At 39.1% G+C, this 17543-nt stretch overlaps 1 protein-coding gene across 7 annotated transcripts in view; it reads left to right on the top strand.

Annotated features, from left to right (window-relative positions):
- LOC149306432 (ubiquitin carboxyl-terminal hydrolase 22-A-like) overlaps positions 1-17543 on the top strand; it is an 84068-nt gene that overhangs the window by 32483 nt on the left and 34042 nt on the right. For 5 of the 7 annotated variants that reach the window (XM_089540823.1, XM_089540819.1, XM_089540821.1 and 2 more), the window contains exons 4-5: positions 384-428; positions 5373-5474. In XM_089540823.1, the coding sequence (XP_089396949.1) occupies positions 384-428; positions 5373-5474 (147 nt within the window). The remainder of the gene's footprint in view (positions 1-383; positions 429-5372; positions 5475-17543) is intronic. The other 2 variants (XM_089540820.1, XM_089540822.1) reach the window with 1 other exon arrangement.

The following is a 17543-nucleotide window of genomic DNA, read 5'->3' as shown; positions in this document are numbered from 1 at the left end:
TTCAGGACACCAATGCAAGTTGTGAGTGAGATAAATGTGGAGATTATTTCTCTTCAAGGGCTAGTTTGCTTTTAGTATGTACACCTCACTAAATTACAACAGCAACAACAAAAAGCAACTCCCTTCCTTGTTATTGTGCAGAGCTAACAATAAAGCAGAGTAATGTTACCCTTTTCAACCTAGTAGTCAAGGAAACTCTACCCTTGCTATGAAATGCTCCTTTTCCCCCTGTGTGGTTATCTTATATAGAGTATGCCATCTTTCTAAGCACATGCTCTTGTTTACACATACAGTATGTATATCTGTAGATATTAACACACAAGTATATGTACACACATTTGTTTTATTATTCAGTTTGCTTTCCCTAATTTTTTCTTTTTTAGCCTTCACCCCAACAATGGTTTCTCACTACCAGTGTACAATGACAGGTAAGAAGTGTGAGTTGGTGACGCATCTCACTAACAAGCGTCCCTTTGCTGATTATCTGCCATTTTTAGTCAAGACTCTTCATTTTCAATGCCACCTTGCATTTTAGCTTACCTTTTATAGAGATTGTGTGTCAGAGTGTCTAACAGTGATAAATATTACCTTCCCATGACTGAGCTACTCCAAATTACATTCCCCCCTTATCTTTGTGATAAAGTGTGAAAGTAAAGACTTTTTACTAAATGTATATCTGTTTAACCGCTAACTAAATTTTAACTTCAAAATTGGCTCTTAAAAATAAACCTACCACCCTGTAACACTTTCTTGTGTGTGCTAAACAGTGCTGAGAGGTGATATATCCTCATCACAGCTGTTTAGCTGCCTTAGTTTTGAAGTAGTCCAGTCAGAAGAAGGGGAAAGCTAGCAAAGAGTTCTTAGAATGAGAAATGATGGCATAAAAATGTTCTGAGCAAAAGCCATTTCATGGAAAGTGTGTAGCTGACTGCAGATATTTGGGAAAGTTTTTTTTTAACCCTGTGTTTTGTTTAACAAGTGAATAATCTCTTAAACATGTTAAAATGTGCTTGTCTTTGGCCGGAGAGGTAATTAATTTGAAAGGGCAAAACAGCTGCACTGGACATAAGCTATGGATTTGTAGTTTGAAATTGCAGGCTTAGTGTTAAACTTGCATCCAAGCTCAATTTGAATGGATGTAGCTTTTGTTCATTTAACTACGTTTGGGACACAACATAACGTTAATGGAGTTTGCTGGTGTCTTTCCTGTGTACCCCTTTCAACAGCTTTACAACACAAAGGTAGAGACTTTGGGCACATTGTGCTGGTGATGGCAGTTTTAATTTGCATGGGACACTCATCTCATGTTTTATTCAATGCTGGTCACAGGATAGCTCTCCTAGTAATATTTAAAAAATTGGAAATGACATACATGGGAACTGAGAATGTTCCATAGTGGAGTGGTAAAGCATGCAAGTTGGAAGTCTTTGTTCAAATCTCAGCTCTGCTGTGAAACTAATGGTAGTTTTAGTCCAGCTACTATTTTCTTAGCTTCACTCATCCTACCTGCAATATCAAGATAATATTCACCTGACCTAAGGGCAGTAATTGTAACAAATGAGAAAGAATAGTGAAAGCTTATTTGCACCACTATCAGTCGTAGCCCAGTATTGCTTATACACCTGGCTAGCTATTTACCGGTAATCCTTTTTAACAGGAGATGCACGGTGTAGTATTCAGCTCAAAACTTTAATGCTTTATTACATGATAAACCACATAATTACACCATTTATTTGTCAGAGCTCAGGAGGGGTTACTTAGAGAAAAGGGATCACCTAATTCTCCCAGTGTTGTGTATTTTGAGAATGGACTTTTTCCCACTTTAGAGGCAGGAAAAGTATAGTTGCATATTGTTCCTGTGTGCCTTTGAACTGATCCCTGAATACTTCACTGGTTGGCTGTACTGAAAGGCTTTTGTCTAAACCCACTGTCAGATGAAGAATACTTAACTGGCAATATTTTTCCAGTCCCATCATTCCTAATCTGGTTGTGTTTGCAGCACTGCTTTTCGGATTAGTTAGTACTCTTGCCTGTTAATGTAAAAAAGAAACCATGCTTTATTATATTTAATGCTGGAACAAATTGCGTGAAAAAAGACAAATAAACATTGAATGTTTCCAGAGATTTGAGGATGGTAACTTGATTTTCTCTATATTTTCCAAGAAATGAAGGCATTTTAAGAATATACAGTTGGGTTACACTGTAAAATTGAGGAAAACGTTTATTTCCATTCTCTTCGAAAGGTTATGTAGAGAAATATTTCAAAAACGCACCCCCAAATTTGGGACTATGACCCTGTTATCCCCTGTCAGCATAGGCACCTTTTGTGTAGTGGTATGGAGCCAGTGTGGCATAGTGATTTGAACGTTGGACTATGACTCTGGCAACCAGGATTCAAATCCTTGCTCGGTTGTGGAAACCCACTGTGTTACCCTGGACAAGTCACAAGCTCTGAGCCTCCGAAAACTCTGTGATAGTTTCACTTTAGGGGGGTGCCATAAGTCAGAAACTACTTGGAGGCACACAATAACAACAACAACTTCAGTCGAGTACATCTTGTGAGCACCAAGTTAGAGAAAGCTGATTTACAGGATAATATCTAAGCTGTTTTGCTCTAAATGTTTGTCTCTCTTTCTATATATATATATATATATATATATATGTATATAACTGAGTGTATGTATATGTTTATTATTTGCTACTTTCTGAACAACTCTTTCCCCTTCCCTTTCTCTGTATGAATCTTGTTTTCGCTGAGTATTTAGGTGCTAATCACACATCATGGATACATAATCAACTAGATGTCTAATACTTGTGCATACTACATAGTAGTTTACAACTTTCTTTTTGTCTTGAGATTCCAAACCCCTTGGCAGGGTCCAAATGTACCCTTCATGCCACCTGTATTACTGCTCCCTGTTAAAATTTATGTTTTTCAACAAGTTAAAGCAGTAGTAGTTTACAGCAGCAGATTAGCTCCTCTACTAAGCACAATACATATTATAGGATTGTCTGAAAAAAATTGCTGAAGATTCTGGAGAAGCTTCCAACAGATACAGTGAGTCCTCCACATTTGCGGCTTTGACTTTTGTGGATTTGATTATTCATGGATTTGATTAATATGTTCTCTAGGAATCTCTAGGTCCTCCAGCATGACTCTATGGTCAGTGTCCACCAAAGGTCACACTGGAGAACCTGGAGATTCCTAAAGAGAACATTTTTCTAGACATTTGTAGGTCCTCCAGTGCAATTCTGTGGTCAACGTCTGGCAGATATTGACCACTGATTTGTGCTAGAGATTTTAGAGATTCCCAGAGAGGTGTTGTCTTAGGTATGAACTCCAGTGCTTTTTTATTTCTATTTTTTTCACTTGCATAGGGATCCTGCGCTCTTAACTCCAGTTAATGTGGAGGGCCCACTGTAGTCATACATGTTTCTCTATCATTGTGCCTCATCCATCACTGCAAAATACAGACTGCATATTGTGTTCAAATTACTGAAGCTGTTTAATTCAATATTTAATGGAAATTAGCTTCCGTCCTTTATTTTCATGGATCGTATTCCCCCCCTTCATACTAGGAAAAAAAGAAAGTGACATAAGGCTCACAATAGTTCTGATCAACTGTTTCCCTTCTTGATAGGAGATCTCTTAAGATGGGTAGCCTTCCATTACTAAAAGATAGATTACTTAGGAATTTGGAGAGCTTTTTGACTATATTCTCTGCCATTAATATGACACCTAAGCACAAGACATGTAAATTTAAAAAGTTCAGAATAAACTATTGTGATAAAATATACTGGGAGGATAGAATCTGATGACTACATTGTGAAAGTGGAGTGATGAAAGCTATGGGTTTTTTCTAACCTTGCTCTATGCCTTCCCTGTTTTTGAATTATGCATGTGTTGCTCACTCTCAAACTTAGATTCTGTATCACTACTACTCTGAGCAGTGTGCATTCCACCTAGAACAGGATGAACTTTAATTGACATTAAACCTCAGTTTTACAATAGCACTTCTTGTAATATTCCAAATGATTTTTATAATCAATAGTAGCTGGCCTTATATAATAATACCACATGTCTCCATTGAGTCACTTCTAAGATTAACTATGATTCCTTTGCTGTAATTGTGTCCTCACATACCCAGAAGTAAGCCCATTCAGCCAAGTGGGGCTGACATTTCAGCAGCCATGTATAGGATTGCATTGTCAGTATCTCAAATCTAGATGCACATCTACTTACTCCACCTAATCCAGGAACAGAAGGCATGCAACCTCCAGAGCTTGTGTACAACTTCCATAATCCTTCATCACTGGCTATGCTTGTGATAGGAGTTGCAGTCAAATTGCTGGAAGAGCATGTCCCCTGTCATATATTGAATCCATCTTCTTAACTTTTTTTTCTTATGATTTATCTCCTTTCTGTCTTCAGATGGTGGTTGTTTCCCCACCCTACACCTCATTGCTTTGCTCGAATGACAGATTTTTAAAAACATTTATGTTGATAGAGGGTGGCCTGAGATTGTTACATCATGGTTTGAGAGAATAGTTTGGACTCACCCAAGAGATGTGTCCTAGCCAAGTGGAATCTTTGGATTTTTCTTTGAGTAGCCAATCACCAAAATGGTCTTTGAAACTGTGCTGAGTTTCCCAACACTGTCTTGTCATACATTGGGGGTAGGATGAGGAATATTCAATCTCAGCCTCAGAGGAAGGCAAAGGCAAACTCCTGAACAAATCTTGCCCCAAAACAGCTGTAATAGTTTCCCGTTAGGGTTGCCATAAGTTGGAAATGACTTGAAGGGCGTACAGACAACAGCAACAAGTTATATCTCAGTTTCTGCAGTGTATCTCTTAAAAATAATTGCATAGAGTTGTTGAACTGTCTACTAAGTTGGATTTCTGTTTTTGGTTTATTTTACGTATTTCATTGAATAGATTTTGGTTCACTGGGGCTGTACCTCAGCCTTTCTTAATTTAGCTTGCAAGATGAGGCTGTGCTGGAAGAGTGACTTCTCTAAAACGAAAGAGGAACAAATTCCTGCACGAGGGGCAATCTGCTCTTGTACTGTTGAGGGTTTTCCCCCCACCCATTGTTGGGAATGTGGAGAGGATGGAGCACTGTTACTTAGAAACCGATAGGAATTCTTTACAAGTAGTGCCTTTTGTGTGCTTTCAGCACAGGTTTATGGGAACATATTGTGAAGGTCAATTGCTGCCTTTCTGAACTATAGAGAAAAGCAAGCCAGCTGTTGGGATGATATGTATAGGGAATCCAACTTAATGGACAGTGCAGTTTACACTGCAAATTATCCTTGTAGTTCTTCATCAAGTGTGCCCATGAAGTATGTATATATATTTCTTTTAATCAGGTATTGGAGAGAAGTATTCAACATGGGAACCAACCAAACGAGAGTTAGAGCTGCTTCGACACAACCCCAAGCGGAGAAAAATAACTACAAACTGCACCATAGGTAAGTGAGAATCTGCATTTTCCACAACTTTCTGCAGAAGTCTGCTTTGTTCATTGTAGGTTGGGATCTTACATCATATTTTTAATTTGTTTCATTTACCACCCTTCGCCTTAGATTTTCTACATAGCCCAAATAGTGAAGACAGTGATTCTGCCATTATACTAATTCTGGGGTGCAAAATACAGCTACTGAAAAAGCAGTGACCCAGTGGAAAACATTGAAGAACTCAAAGGCCTTGCTTATGCTGTTTTTGCTTTTGTAGCCTCTGTTACCAGCAAGTTTGCCAGTGCAGATTACACAGCCAAGTCAGAGCATGAACTTGAGGACCACAGGTTATTAGTGGAATAAATGCTCAATTCCATTTCTTGCTTCAAATCGTGACATAACCTCCAAAAGGAATCCTTTAAACTTGGTCATTTCTTTATAGCTTGTAATTAGCAGGTTTTTTTAATTGGCACTTTTTATTATTGGCATGCTCATTCTGTACTGAAAAGAGAATTAATTTGAAAGGTAGGTATGGCTTAAAATGGCTGGGACAAGAAGATTGGCATCAAACCATGTTGCTTCTGGACCTGTTCAAATGATGAACTTCAGGCGTTTGAGCCCCACACAAGAAGTAGCTTTAACTGTATAAAACAAGAGTGGTGGACCTGTATCTCTCCTTGTGTTGTTGAACATCAGCTCCTATAAGCCTCAGCTTGCATGGCACATAGTAAGGAAATGGGATTGTCTTTACCTGATCTGCCGCTGGTCAGTACATGTGATGCTACATTTAAATAGGGGCCCAATTAATAGAAACAAAACCCCTTAATTTTGAAGGGTTACCATCTCAGATTTGTGATTACATACTCTATATCAGGATAGACAACTTGGTCTTGCCTTGAAGATATTTTGACAAGTACTTCTGTGCACTTAGAACCCCATTAAATCACAAAGCCAAGAGTGGAGAAATCCATCAGGACTCAGAGCAGGACGGATAAACATAGTTGTGCTTCATCACTGAAGTTTGATAAGTTCAATATTCTTTTTTAGAAAGCATGGTTATTTTAACTATTGTTCTTGCAGTTTAAGATTGATGAAGTCCTATAATTACTATTTATTAATTAGAGGTGTATTTTAGTTAACTTTCTTCTAACCTATGAGTAACTGTTTGACAGGCAAGAGAACCAAAAGTCTAGTGGTCCTAGAAACGGAAGGAGTTGAAACTTCATCATAACTGTCTATCAATAACTCCATCTACAATGCAAGAATTACATCATGGCATCATGCAGTGTTGGCAGAAACCTCTGCCAGAAGTGCCAAAATGGTTATGAACCTTTGGTGTTGATGTTTTTTATTTGTTATTTTCTCAACATATTGCCGCCCAGTTTCCAAAGAAATCTCCACCTGCTTTTCATGTACTTGTGTTTAGTAATTCCCCAATTGCTATGAATCCAGCAATCCAAGATGTATTGGGAGGTAGGTGTGTGTGTAAAATTTGGGGAGGAATGGACTCTTAAGGAATATTGTACTTTCTCCTCCATTATCCAGAATCTTAGTAGATTCAGTATCTCTGGGAGTAGGCCTAGCACAGATCCACTTTGGATTTGTGGGCTAATAAATCTTTGCATCCTTGCAATCTGATTTGAGGAAATGGGAATTCAGAAGGGGTTAATTTGTTGACATTTTATTTTGTGTGGTTTTAAGAAGCCTCTGTGTGTAATTACTATACTATGTACAGATCCTTGTTTGCAGCAAAAGACTGTTGTCTGTGGGCAAGGATTTCCTATTTGCTTTTGAAACAGATTATTGGTGCTGGGTCAGACTGAGGAGACAGAAGAAAGCAAGACTTCTGAAGAGGAGATTGAACTCAAAGTTGGAGAGAGAGCCAATTAGCTGCTACTTTAACTTCAACATCTGTTCTGTTCTATAACATTCTTTTGTCTTTTGTTTGTTTCTTATGAGTCCTACCTGATATTGTTAAACAGTTTATTCATCTGCCATTTCCCACTATTCTTCCACATTGTTCTCATCTTTTGAGTTCTGAAAATCCTCCTTGGATTTGTAATCTTGATGGTATTATGGATTCTTATCTATCTTTTTGTTCTTTTTATTCCAGGAACTGTCAGTTCGTGTTACTTTGACTCGGTTATCTCTCTAAATTGCATCCTTCTATTTTCTACTAGGAAAGCTATGGTGAATGCATTAATTCATCCACATTTTTATTGTTAAAGCAATCTTCTTTTCTTTCTTCCTCTTTTTCACCGTCAGCATTTTTTTTTTATTCTAGCCTTGGTTTTTGCAGGAATTGTCCCTGCTACTTTCCAAATAGTAGACTTACCGAATCTTTGCTTACAATTCAGCAACAGAATCAGTAGATCTACTCTCGCTGGGACTAGCACTTTGATTTAGATTCTAGCTCAAGGAGGGATTGAACAGATTTTGGGACGATAATGCTTGTGATGACTACTGGCACACATTGTGAAACAGGCAGGACTCTAATGCAGCAGGGCTGTTCTCGTAAGGGGAAGGAAAATACTTTATATGCTGTTTTACATGAAGAAACCGTATCTTTCTCAACTGCTCATGTTTGGAATCTGCAGCTACTTTGTGTGCTCCGTTAAGAGTGTCTGTGACAAAACAGAACATGCCGTTTTCATGTTATGGCATGAATAGGCAGAGTGTGGCCATGGGGCCACATGGGGCTCCCTGAGGCAGTCTTTTAGGACCTTGGCCTCTCCAGACCCCAGAACTGTCCTTTTTCTGGCAGAAAAAATAGTGTGTACATGTGTAAAGCCTGTAGGAGTAGCAGATCAGCTTTTAAATAAGTTGCAGGCACTATATAATAAAAAATAATACTTGCTTTTCAAAACCAGAAAGGGGCTTTTGACCACCTGGAGGAGGAAGAGGAAGAGGAAGAGGAGCTCTTCTTCATCTCCTTCTCCTCCTCCCTGCAGCAAACCATAGAAGTCCCAGAGGCAGAAAATTGATCCCAGGACCCCACCTCTATTAATGGCACAATTTTATTTACTTCCTATGTAGCGAAAATGATGCCTATGAAGCTCTAAGCACTGTCTGTGTTGGAACACTTCTCTGAGAAGGTATATTGAAACCACACGATATAGTAACAGAACATAGCTGGTTGGTTTACAGATTCTTAAGACAGCTTTTGTAAACATGACTCTGAATAATACTTGGCTTCCAGTTCAAGATTTAATTATTCTGTTGTGGCATATCAGACAGCTTAATAGCGTACTCTGAATTAGAAAAGTGATAATGTTTTGACTGGCTCCCATTTTGAATGTTTACTAAAATAAATAGAAAAATAATTATTCTCTACCTTATTCTTCCTATTTGATTTTGAAAGTCTTGTAGATGATTTCAACCAGGGGTCATACCTCTGGGAAGGAGGAAGTAATTTCTTCTGGTTCCTTTTGTGCAGTTTACATTTTGGTACTGGCTCCCTCTCTTCCCCTCCCCACCTCATAAGATCAGTACTCCTGAACAGACTGAGGTATTAGCTGGGGATCAGCCTGCCTCTTATTAGCATATGAAGTGACTTTGTGGCTGAAGACTACTATGTTAACAATAGGCAGCATTAGGTTCCCAAAGCACAAGGGTAATTAACTAGAGCCACCTGGGATTCCTATTTGCAATGTTGTCCCCCCCCCCCCTTCCAAAAAGGCAATGGGAGAAGCTCTTTTAAAGATGAGGTGGACGGGAGTAAGAAGGGAGTGCAAATCCCTTTCAGGAAAAATTAAGTGGTGGGGGAGACGCCACAAACAATGGCAACGTAACAGTGGCAGGTGGCTTTTGCAGCTGTGTGACACTCGGCAGCATGACCTGGGAAAGTGAAGCATGAGCAGAATAAATATTGCAACAGTTCGTCAGTGTAAAGGTGGTGCAGAGAGGGAGCATTTGCTGAAGACTGGCCTGGAAATTACTTCTGGTTCTATAAGCAGCAACCAGAAACATTGCTTGATCCTTCAGTGCTGCTTAAACTATGCATGAGCTTCTGGGCACAGGGGCCTAACTTGAGATGATGGGAAGATGTTGGGAAAACTGCATGAATACTTTAAAGCCTGCTTTTTAAAGTGGCAAATGTGCTACTTTTGGGGTCTGCTTACTTTGTGTTCCAGTAACTTGTTCAGATGGCAAACCACAGCAGGGAACCTTTAGCAGTGGTTTCAGTTTTAACTGGGGGACATACAGACCAGGAGTAGGCGTTAGTGAGACATCAACCAAAGGGCGATAGTCTCACAAATCATGGTGAAAAAATAGTTTTCTGCTCTCCATTTCTTGATAAACATGGTTAAGTTGGAAGTGGCATCAAGTAATGCATACAAATTTTTAAAATTCTGAGATACAACCTCCTATTTAGCTAGAAAATGAATAATTGGTGTTCTCATTCAGTTGAAATATTTCTCCAGTTTAACTATATTTTGCTTTCAGTTTACTAAATCGTTTTTGCAAACTGTATATGAAATATTTTATCTCTTTGCAAATGGGACAGATTTTTACTACCTTAACTGCAGTTTAATCAGTTGTTCTGAACACAGGTTCAAGCTCTTTGCATAAATTGTTTAGAGCAAAGGGAATTTTGGTAATACCAGTTTCAAATCCACGTTTTAAGCCTTGAGATGAATTGTACCAATAGCTATTTTTGGTCATTCCCTATAGAAAAAATTATTTTTTTAAAAAAAAATCAATAAGATTAGTTCTTTGAATGGACCAGTTATGTTTTACTTGGGTACAAATATGTTCTTCCTTTTGGAAAGTGACTTTCTTCTGACTTTAAAAATGGAGCATCGAGGCCAGAGTTACTGTGGTTTACTTTCACTTCCCTCTGTGGCTTGACTTTCTCTAATACTTGGGCCTTTACGTATCATCTTTGATTAATACAGTAATAATGAGATAATTTGAGACATTGATGTTTATGTCCTTCTTCTATCCCTGCCAAAAAAGCATGTGTATAAATGGCCAGAAATTGTTTCTGAAAGCAGACTGCTCCGGGAGCTCAATTGTACCAGCCATCTGTGAGAGAAGAATCACACAGCTGCTTCAAAATTCAAAGAGGGTTGTTGCTTCTAGAAATCTGTGGACGATGTTAAATTTTAGTCAAATCAAAGCTCCCAGATTTGCTGCCTAACGGGATGTGTCTAATCTGGTGATTTGGATGCAGTTCACTTAGGTTCTCAGTTCCTAATGACGTTCATATGTCTGGCACGATCATGCGCCTTAGTGATGCTACTTACAGATTTCCATTTAGGGGATTGGATGATAAATCACAAGTTAGGAAAGAAGCTCTTTTCTTCACGGAGTGTGTCGCTTGGTTGCTGTGTTAAGGTTTTGTTGTTTTCTGAATGGCCATTTCCTCTTTTCCCCTGGTCACCTTCTGGAATTTGTGACATTCCCCGTAATAGGGAATTTAGAATTGTGCAAAGTAAAAAGAGGCAAAACGACTCCAGGTGCAGATTTATCCCAGCTAGTAAAATTGGTCTTGACTACTTATTCTTTTTCTGCTTTGATCCCTAAAGTACATTTGTTCTGTCAGATTCTGCTGTTTAGGAGTACACAGTACAGAATGTTTGTCGTTTAAATCCGAGTTAATAGAGTTGCATTGGCCTGTGTGGAAGTTTTTAATTTATTTTATTGTGCTGTAACATTTTCTTGTTTGCTATGATTTTGTACTAAAGCAGTAGAATTGAATTCAATTGTTACCTCTTTCCTGAGTATATGTTTAATGTGTTTATAAATTGGACTGCTGAGATTTTGTTCATTTTATACATAATTTGCCCAGTCAAAAAGCTTCAAGCACAAGTAGCAATTTTAAAACAAACATAGAATACCCCCCTTGGTTCCATTTGACTTTTAATTAAATAAACATTTAATATTCTCTGAGTTGTAAGGGACAAGCATCTAGACTGCAAAATCTAAATGAAATGTGAGTATTTCAGAACATTTCTTGTTTTGTTGTGTGCCTTCAAATAAATTCTGACTTATGACAACCCTAAGGCATGACTGAAGAAGAGAGGATTCCGATTTGAAGTTGCTGTGTCAAGTCATTCCTGACTTATAGTGACCCTATATCAGGGTTTTCTTGGTAGGATTTGTTCAGAGGGCAATTGACCTTGCACAATCAAATGGGATATGAGATGTGGGCTTGCACCAACAATGTGGAACACTTTGCTCCATGAAGCCTGGGTGTGCCCTTCCCTTGCTTGTCACCAGCTGGTTTGTGAAGATCGTGTGTTCATTCTGGTAGGCTTTTGCCTTATTTCATAGATGATATTTTACATGTAAAAATGTGCTTGTAATCTGTTTGGCCAGCCTCAAATGTATGACTACCATTAGAGGGTTCTGATCATGTGACTGAAGTTACTGTAGTTTGCAGTGGGATATAATTCTTTATACAATTAAACATGTGTGCTGCCCAGGTTGTAACATTGGGATCAGGCAGCTTGTGGCCTTCTGTAATAACCTTTCTTCAGCCAGCCAAGTCATTTCAACAGGTTCCAGTAGTTTGTGTGGTACCAGTGTAACAACTGTCCTTACTTCAGAATGGAGCGAAAAAGTGTGTCTGGTTTATTACAGTTCTAGCCCCTGCTGTATGACAACCAGCATGGAAACACCTGAGTCTTTCATATTTGCAAGGGTAAAAACACAGACTATGAAGCAGCTACTTCTTTTACTGCTCTTGAAGCTATCATGTCATATCATGTTATTGACTTGCAGTTGTTTAAAAAATACAGTAAAATCATACGCATCGCAACTTATTGTTGACCCTGGCTGTTAAGATTTCAGCACTCCCCTGCATGCAGAATAAGTTCCACAATAAATCACTGGTTTCTATAAATGTAGTAACTACTTCCACTTTTAAAAACTCAGAATAAATACTAGAATGTTGCTTTAGTGGCCATCATTTAGCTACTTGAATTTAAGATTTTTAGCCCCCTCCCCCCCCCCCCCCCATAATAGCTTCTAAAGGCATGTTCTGCCTCTGATGATAGCATCTTGGACTAACTTAAATAACTTGTCTTTGTAGGCTCACAAAATGAGTAAGTATACGTGTGAATTTTGCATGCAGTTGGTGGGAGAGGCAAAACAGGTGAGCTTGTGTCTTTTGGATTAAGACTGATTTCTTGGCTGAGCTGTTTGGAGACATGCTTGTGAGCTTTTGTGTATTTTGGTCTGTGAGTTCTGCTGAAACATATGGTCTGAGCAGGAGAGGATGCCAAGAGGAAGTGAATCACTGGCAGTTGGAATGGAGCTTGCAGCAGCTCTATATAGCAACTCTGGAGCTTGTGGAAAGTTTATGATGAGGAGTGAGGAAGAAGACATTTTGCATGGGAGTTTAACAGGGGAGTTTGAGAAGGGAGGCCCAGAGTGCTTTGTTAATGCTTATGCAGAATGATAGGTATGGATACATGAACAAACCACTACAATGACCAGCAACATCTTTGCTATATTTGTTTTTATGCATGAGGATGTAGAAAGATATACTTGCATCTGTGCAAGCTGGATTCCTTGCTGGAAGGAAAGGTATAATAGCTTGGGTGGTTTCCCATCCACACTATAATTCATTAGGGATGATAAAGATTTCTTGGACAGAGCAAAGCAGTCTCTCCTGGAAGAACAAGAGAGGAGGGAATTCCCTTGGAGATAAGGAAAGCTACCATATGCAGCAGTCAAACACAGATGAGCGTGATGCACAGAAGCAGGCTACCAGGAACCATGCTGTAAACTACGCAAGTGATTCTAGGCCCTACACTTGGAGAGTGATTCTGGGCTACACTGGCATCAGAGAGCATGGACATAGATCTGATAAGACGTGTGTGCCTTCTTTCTGGTGTGAGTATCCAAGATATGACAAAATGGCTACCAGGTCTCATCAGGATCACTAATCTTGGCTTCTGATCCTTATGGGAACAAATTATTCTGTTAGATATAGGTTTCAATTTATTAGTGACTGTGAGGCTCTGGGTAGGAAACTGAGGAACCTCAGGATATAGGTTGTTATTTCTTCATTCCTTCCTGTTGAAAACCTTGGACCAGGAAGATAGAGGATCCTGTCAGCAACCGGCTGTGCAGATGGTGTTGCAGGGAAAGAGTTGGCTTCTTGGATCATGATTTGTACTTCTACAAAGAAGGGTTTCTGGCAAGAAATGGTTTGTACTTCACAGTGTTGGTAAGAACACATTTGCCAGGAGTCTTGCAAACTTGATAAGGAGGTCTTGAAACTGAATCCTGAAGACAATATTTCTGAATATAGAGGAATACCAAATACAGAGAACTGTGCTGTTAGTGATGCAAGGGTAACTGGAGTAGTGGTGCATGAACTCACCAGTGCATAGGAAAAACAGTGAGAAAGAAGCTGGAAAGAAAATGACAACAACATGGTTTTGTATGTCTTGGCACTAATGCAGTGACCATAAGGCAGTAAGATGAAGTCTTAACACAGAAAGGCAAATATATTTAATAACTACTCTGCTCTCTACTGGGAATCAGACTGTGCTGAGAATGTATGGTCCAAGAAAAAAAAATGCATCACTTGCCTTGCTGACAATTTCATTTCCCCCAAACTGGAAGACACATCCAAAGCATTGAATATCATTCACCTGATCTTCACCAGCGGAGAAGATGGAGAAATGTCAATGAGTGCCAGGGGAAAAGGGGAACTATCCAACACCTATTTTGTCTCTGTCTTCTTCCAAAGGCAAACAGTGCTCAAACAGGTGAAAGCAAAATAAATTGCAGCAAGGGAGCTGCAGTCCAAATGCATTCATATCTGTGTGGCCTAAACTGGATCCAAGGAACTTGAAAATCTGTGTGCCTTCAAATAATTTTTGACTTAGCAGCACTCCTATCACAGGGTTTTCTTAGCAGAATTTGTTCAGAGTGGGTTTGCCCTTGCCTTCCCCTGAGGCAAAGAGAATGTGACTTGTCCAAGATCAACCAGTATATTTCTGTAGCCACACAGGGATCCAAACCCTGGTCTCCCAATGCCTTATTCCAACATTCAAATCACCATACCATGATGGCTCTGGTGATTTTATAGGCATCTTTAAATATCAGGTGGAAGAGAAAAGATATATAATATCCTTTACTTATTTACTTAGGATATATATAATGGATAAATACAAGAAAATCAGTTCTTTTCTGTTTACTTTAAAAGACAATGGAAAGCCTGTGTACATTAACAGCACAATCCTGTACAGTGTATCTCTGTTCAGATGTACTTCCACTGGGTTTGGTGAGGCTTTCTCCCAAGAAGTGGGTCAAAGACAGACTCAGAAATACAGAGCAACTTAGTAATATGCCACTTAAGTCGCATTACTGCTACTACCTCTGAGCAGACTTTCCAGTACTTCTTCAGCTCTGAAATGAAATCTACTTCATACCTTTTCACTTGCTAGTAGCACGTACAGTTCCTATGTATGATGCAATATGACCCTCTGCAGTACCAGAATGGATTGATTTAAATAAGTGGTTTTAGAGAAAGACCACATTTAAACAATTAAATTAAATACATTTTCCTATTTTCCTCTCAAGAAAACAAAAATTAAGCTTGATTGGAAGTTTGATCTTAGGAACAGAAGATAAATGGTTGACACTGTCACTTTAAAATTATTGAAGACGTTCGGGCAGAAATGGTACACAGTGTTTGGAGTGCTAGGTTGATGTTTTTCTGGCTTCTCTATATAGCATGAGTGGCTGTCCTGATTTAAATCAATCTTAGTACTTAAAAATACATTAAACCTTTTTTTCAGGAAGAGCTGTCTTATACAGTTTAAAGGAATAAAATAGTTGTTTAAGGCTTTGGGGGGGTCGTTTTTGGGTCTCAGATCTGAATCAGAGAAATCCTGGCCTTCAGAGCAACAAAGGACCAACAAACTTGATTTACATACATAAATTTTGCAGAGCATGAAATTGGAGATTACAAGCATCAAATTCAGTGAAGTCAAAAAATATCCTGCTGCAGGGAGTTTTGCTTTGACTGGATGAGATTTGAATTTCATGAAATTTGTTTGTGGATAAGTCTGATTAATTCAACCACTGCAGCAGCTATCCTTTATTCTTCATTGGAAAACTGTGTTATGCATATACTTAAGATAGAAAACTGCTTAATCATATAACCACTAGCAGTTAAATTGGGGATTTGAAAGTGAAGAGGAGTGGCTTTACATTTTGCAGCAGGGTATAATTTAATAGGCAACCTATTCCAATATTTTCTTGCTTATGAATGTACTCTTGAATCCTTTAACTATACTTACTGCTTTTAAAAATTAGATATTACAGAACAGGTAACCTAACCAATTTTTCAAAGAGGGCTACTAGATCTCACCAGCAATCCTGGAGGCTTCACAGGTAGTGGTGATGCTCACTCATGCATTCTGGAAACTGCTGGGAAGCTTTTATAAGATCCTCCTAAACTAAATCATTACTAAAAGAATCTCAGCAGTTCCATATGGCCAAGAGTTCCAAAGCCAGCCTTTTTTTAGTCAGTCATTTTTCACTGAACGACTGTGTGAGGTATCTATGAGTCATGGCACTCTGTATGTGTCTTCAATTATCTGTGCATCAGGGACAATGCTAATTGTGTACCTCACCAGATTTTTATTCCACTTTTGAATGAGTCACTAGTTGAGTTTGGGTAGGAGAAATGCTACATTTGAAATAAGGGATCTTTCAGCATGGTTGAAGTCACAGCCATGGTCTGTTCATATGTACAGTCGGACCTTTTTATACACGGATTTTTTATACACGGATTTAAGCATACACGGTTTGAAAATGTTCCAAAAAAGTATAAATTTACCTTGATTTTCCATTTTTTATAAGGGACATCATTTTGCTATGTCATTATATTTAATGGGACTTGAGCATACACGGATTTTGTTATACACGGGGGATCTTGGAACCAAACCCCAGCGTATAACAAGAGTCCACTGTATTTGCTCAGATTAGATCAACACTAAGAAAATGTTACTTTAGGAGGGTTCTTACATGCACTCCTCACCTCCACTCACTGATACAGATGCTGCTCCTTGGCATAGTATTTGCTGAGTCAGTTATCTGGCATGTAGGCATTAAGCGCAGAAATGCTCAGCCTGTGGCTGATGTGCAAAAATGAACAACTCCCTGCAAGCTGCTCTGATTTGCTTTTCACAATATTTAATGTGCAGCCTGCCATTACTATGTGACAGGTCTCTATGCCACTGTGAACTGCCACAGGAGAATTTGGTGGTAGCATGATGAAAAATGTCAGTCCTGCCTGGCAAGAGGGGGACAGGCAGGTTGCTTGTCTCATGAGACAGACTCCACAGAAAGCTATCTGAAGCAGTCTCTCAACAGCTACTTGTTTGTATGAAACAACATTTTCATGGCTGACTCTGGAGAACTTGGTTGTTTGTTCAGGCGGAGCCCTTCAGCCACAGATAGAAGTGAAGAAGCTAGCTAAAGGGATGATCCCTATCTCTGTGGGCCTTTGATATATACCTAGAGTTCTTGCAAGCCGGTGAATCACAGCAAAAGCTTGCATTCTCCCCCTGCTCCCCCACCCACCATCATTGCATACTGTTACAGTATCACACTTGGCCCAGTTCCTGCAGCTTGGGTCCCTTCATGGGCTTATGAGGCAAGAGAAGTTACTAGCTCAGCCAGCCTTACCACATTTGGTCAAAAGCCTCACAAGTACTGGCTGATCAGTTACATAGATAATAGTTTATAGTAACAGACACCATTAATAATGTCTTTGTGCAGCTGTACCACTGTGTTTGGCTTTTGGACGTTATGTTATACAGAGTATAGAGAATCAATGTTACTTATGTTTTATCCCCTTCCCTTCAGTGGTGAGGAAACATACACACACACACACACACCCCATTACAAGTTGAGCTACAATTACACCCGGTGGCATTTATACACAACAGACCCGATTAAGTAACAATTTATCAATACCTTTAGGCCTTACCATGGAGGCCAAGGCTGAGCATTCAGGTCCCTCTTGGGACAGATCATTTGTCATTACAAATTACAAAAAGAGGGTGTTGCTTTACAGTGTATCTTAATGTATTTAAAGACCTATGTAGT

This window comes from Sceloporus occidentalis, unplaced genomic scaffold (genome assembly GCF_023333645.1).
Source record: "Sceloporus occidentalis isolate IW3139 unplaced genomic scaffold, rSceOcc1.0.p SCAF_10, whole genome shotgun sequence".
Lineage (NCBI taxonomy): Eukaryota > Metazoa > Chordata > Lepidosauria > Squamata > Phrynosomatidae > Sceloporus > Sceloporus occidentalis.
The sequence above is the reverse complement of the archived record's forward strand: the minus strand, read 5'-3'. Positions and strand labels throughout refer to the sequence as shown.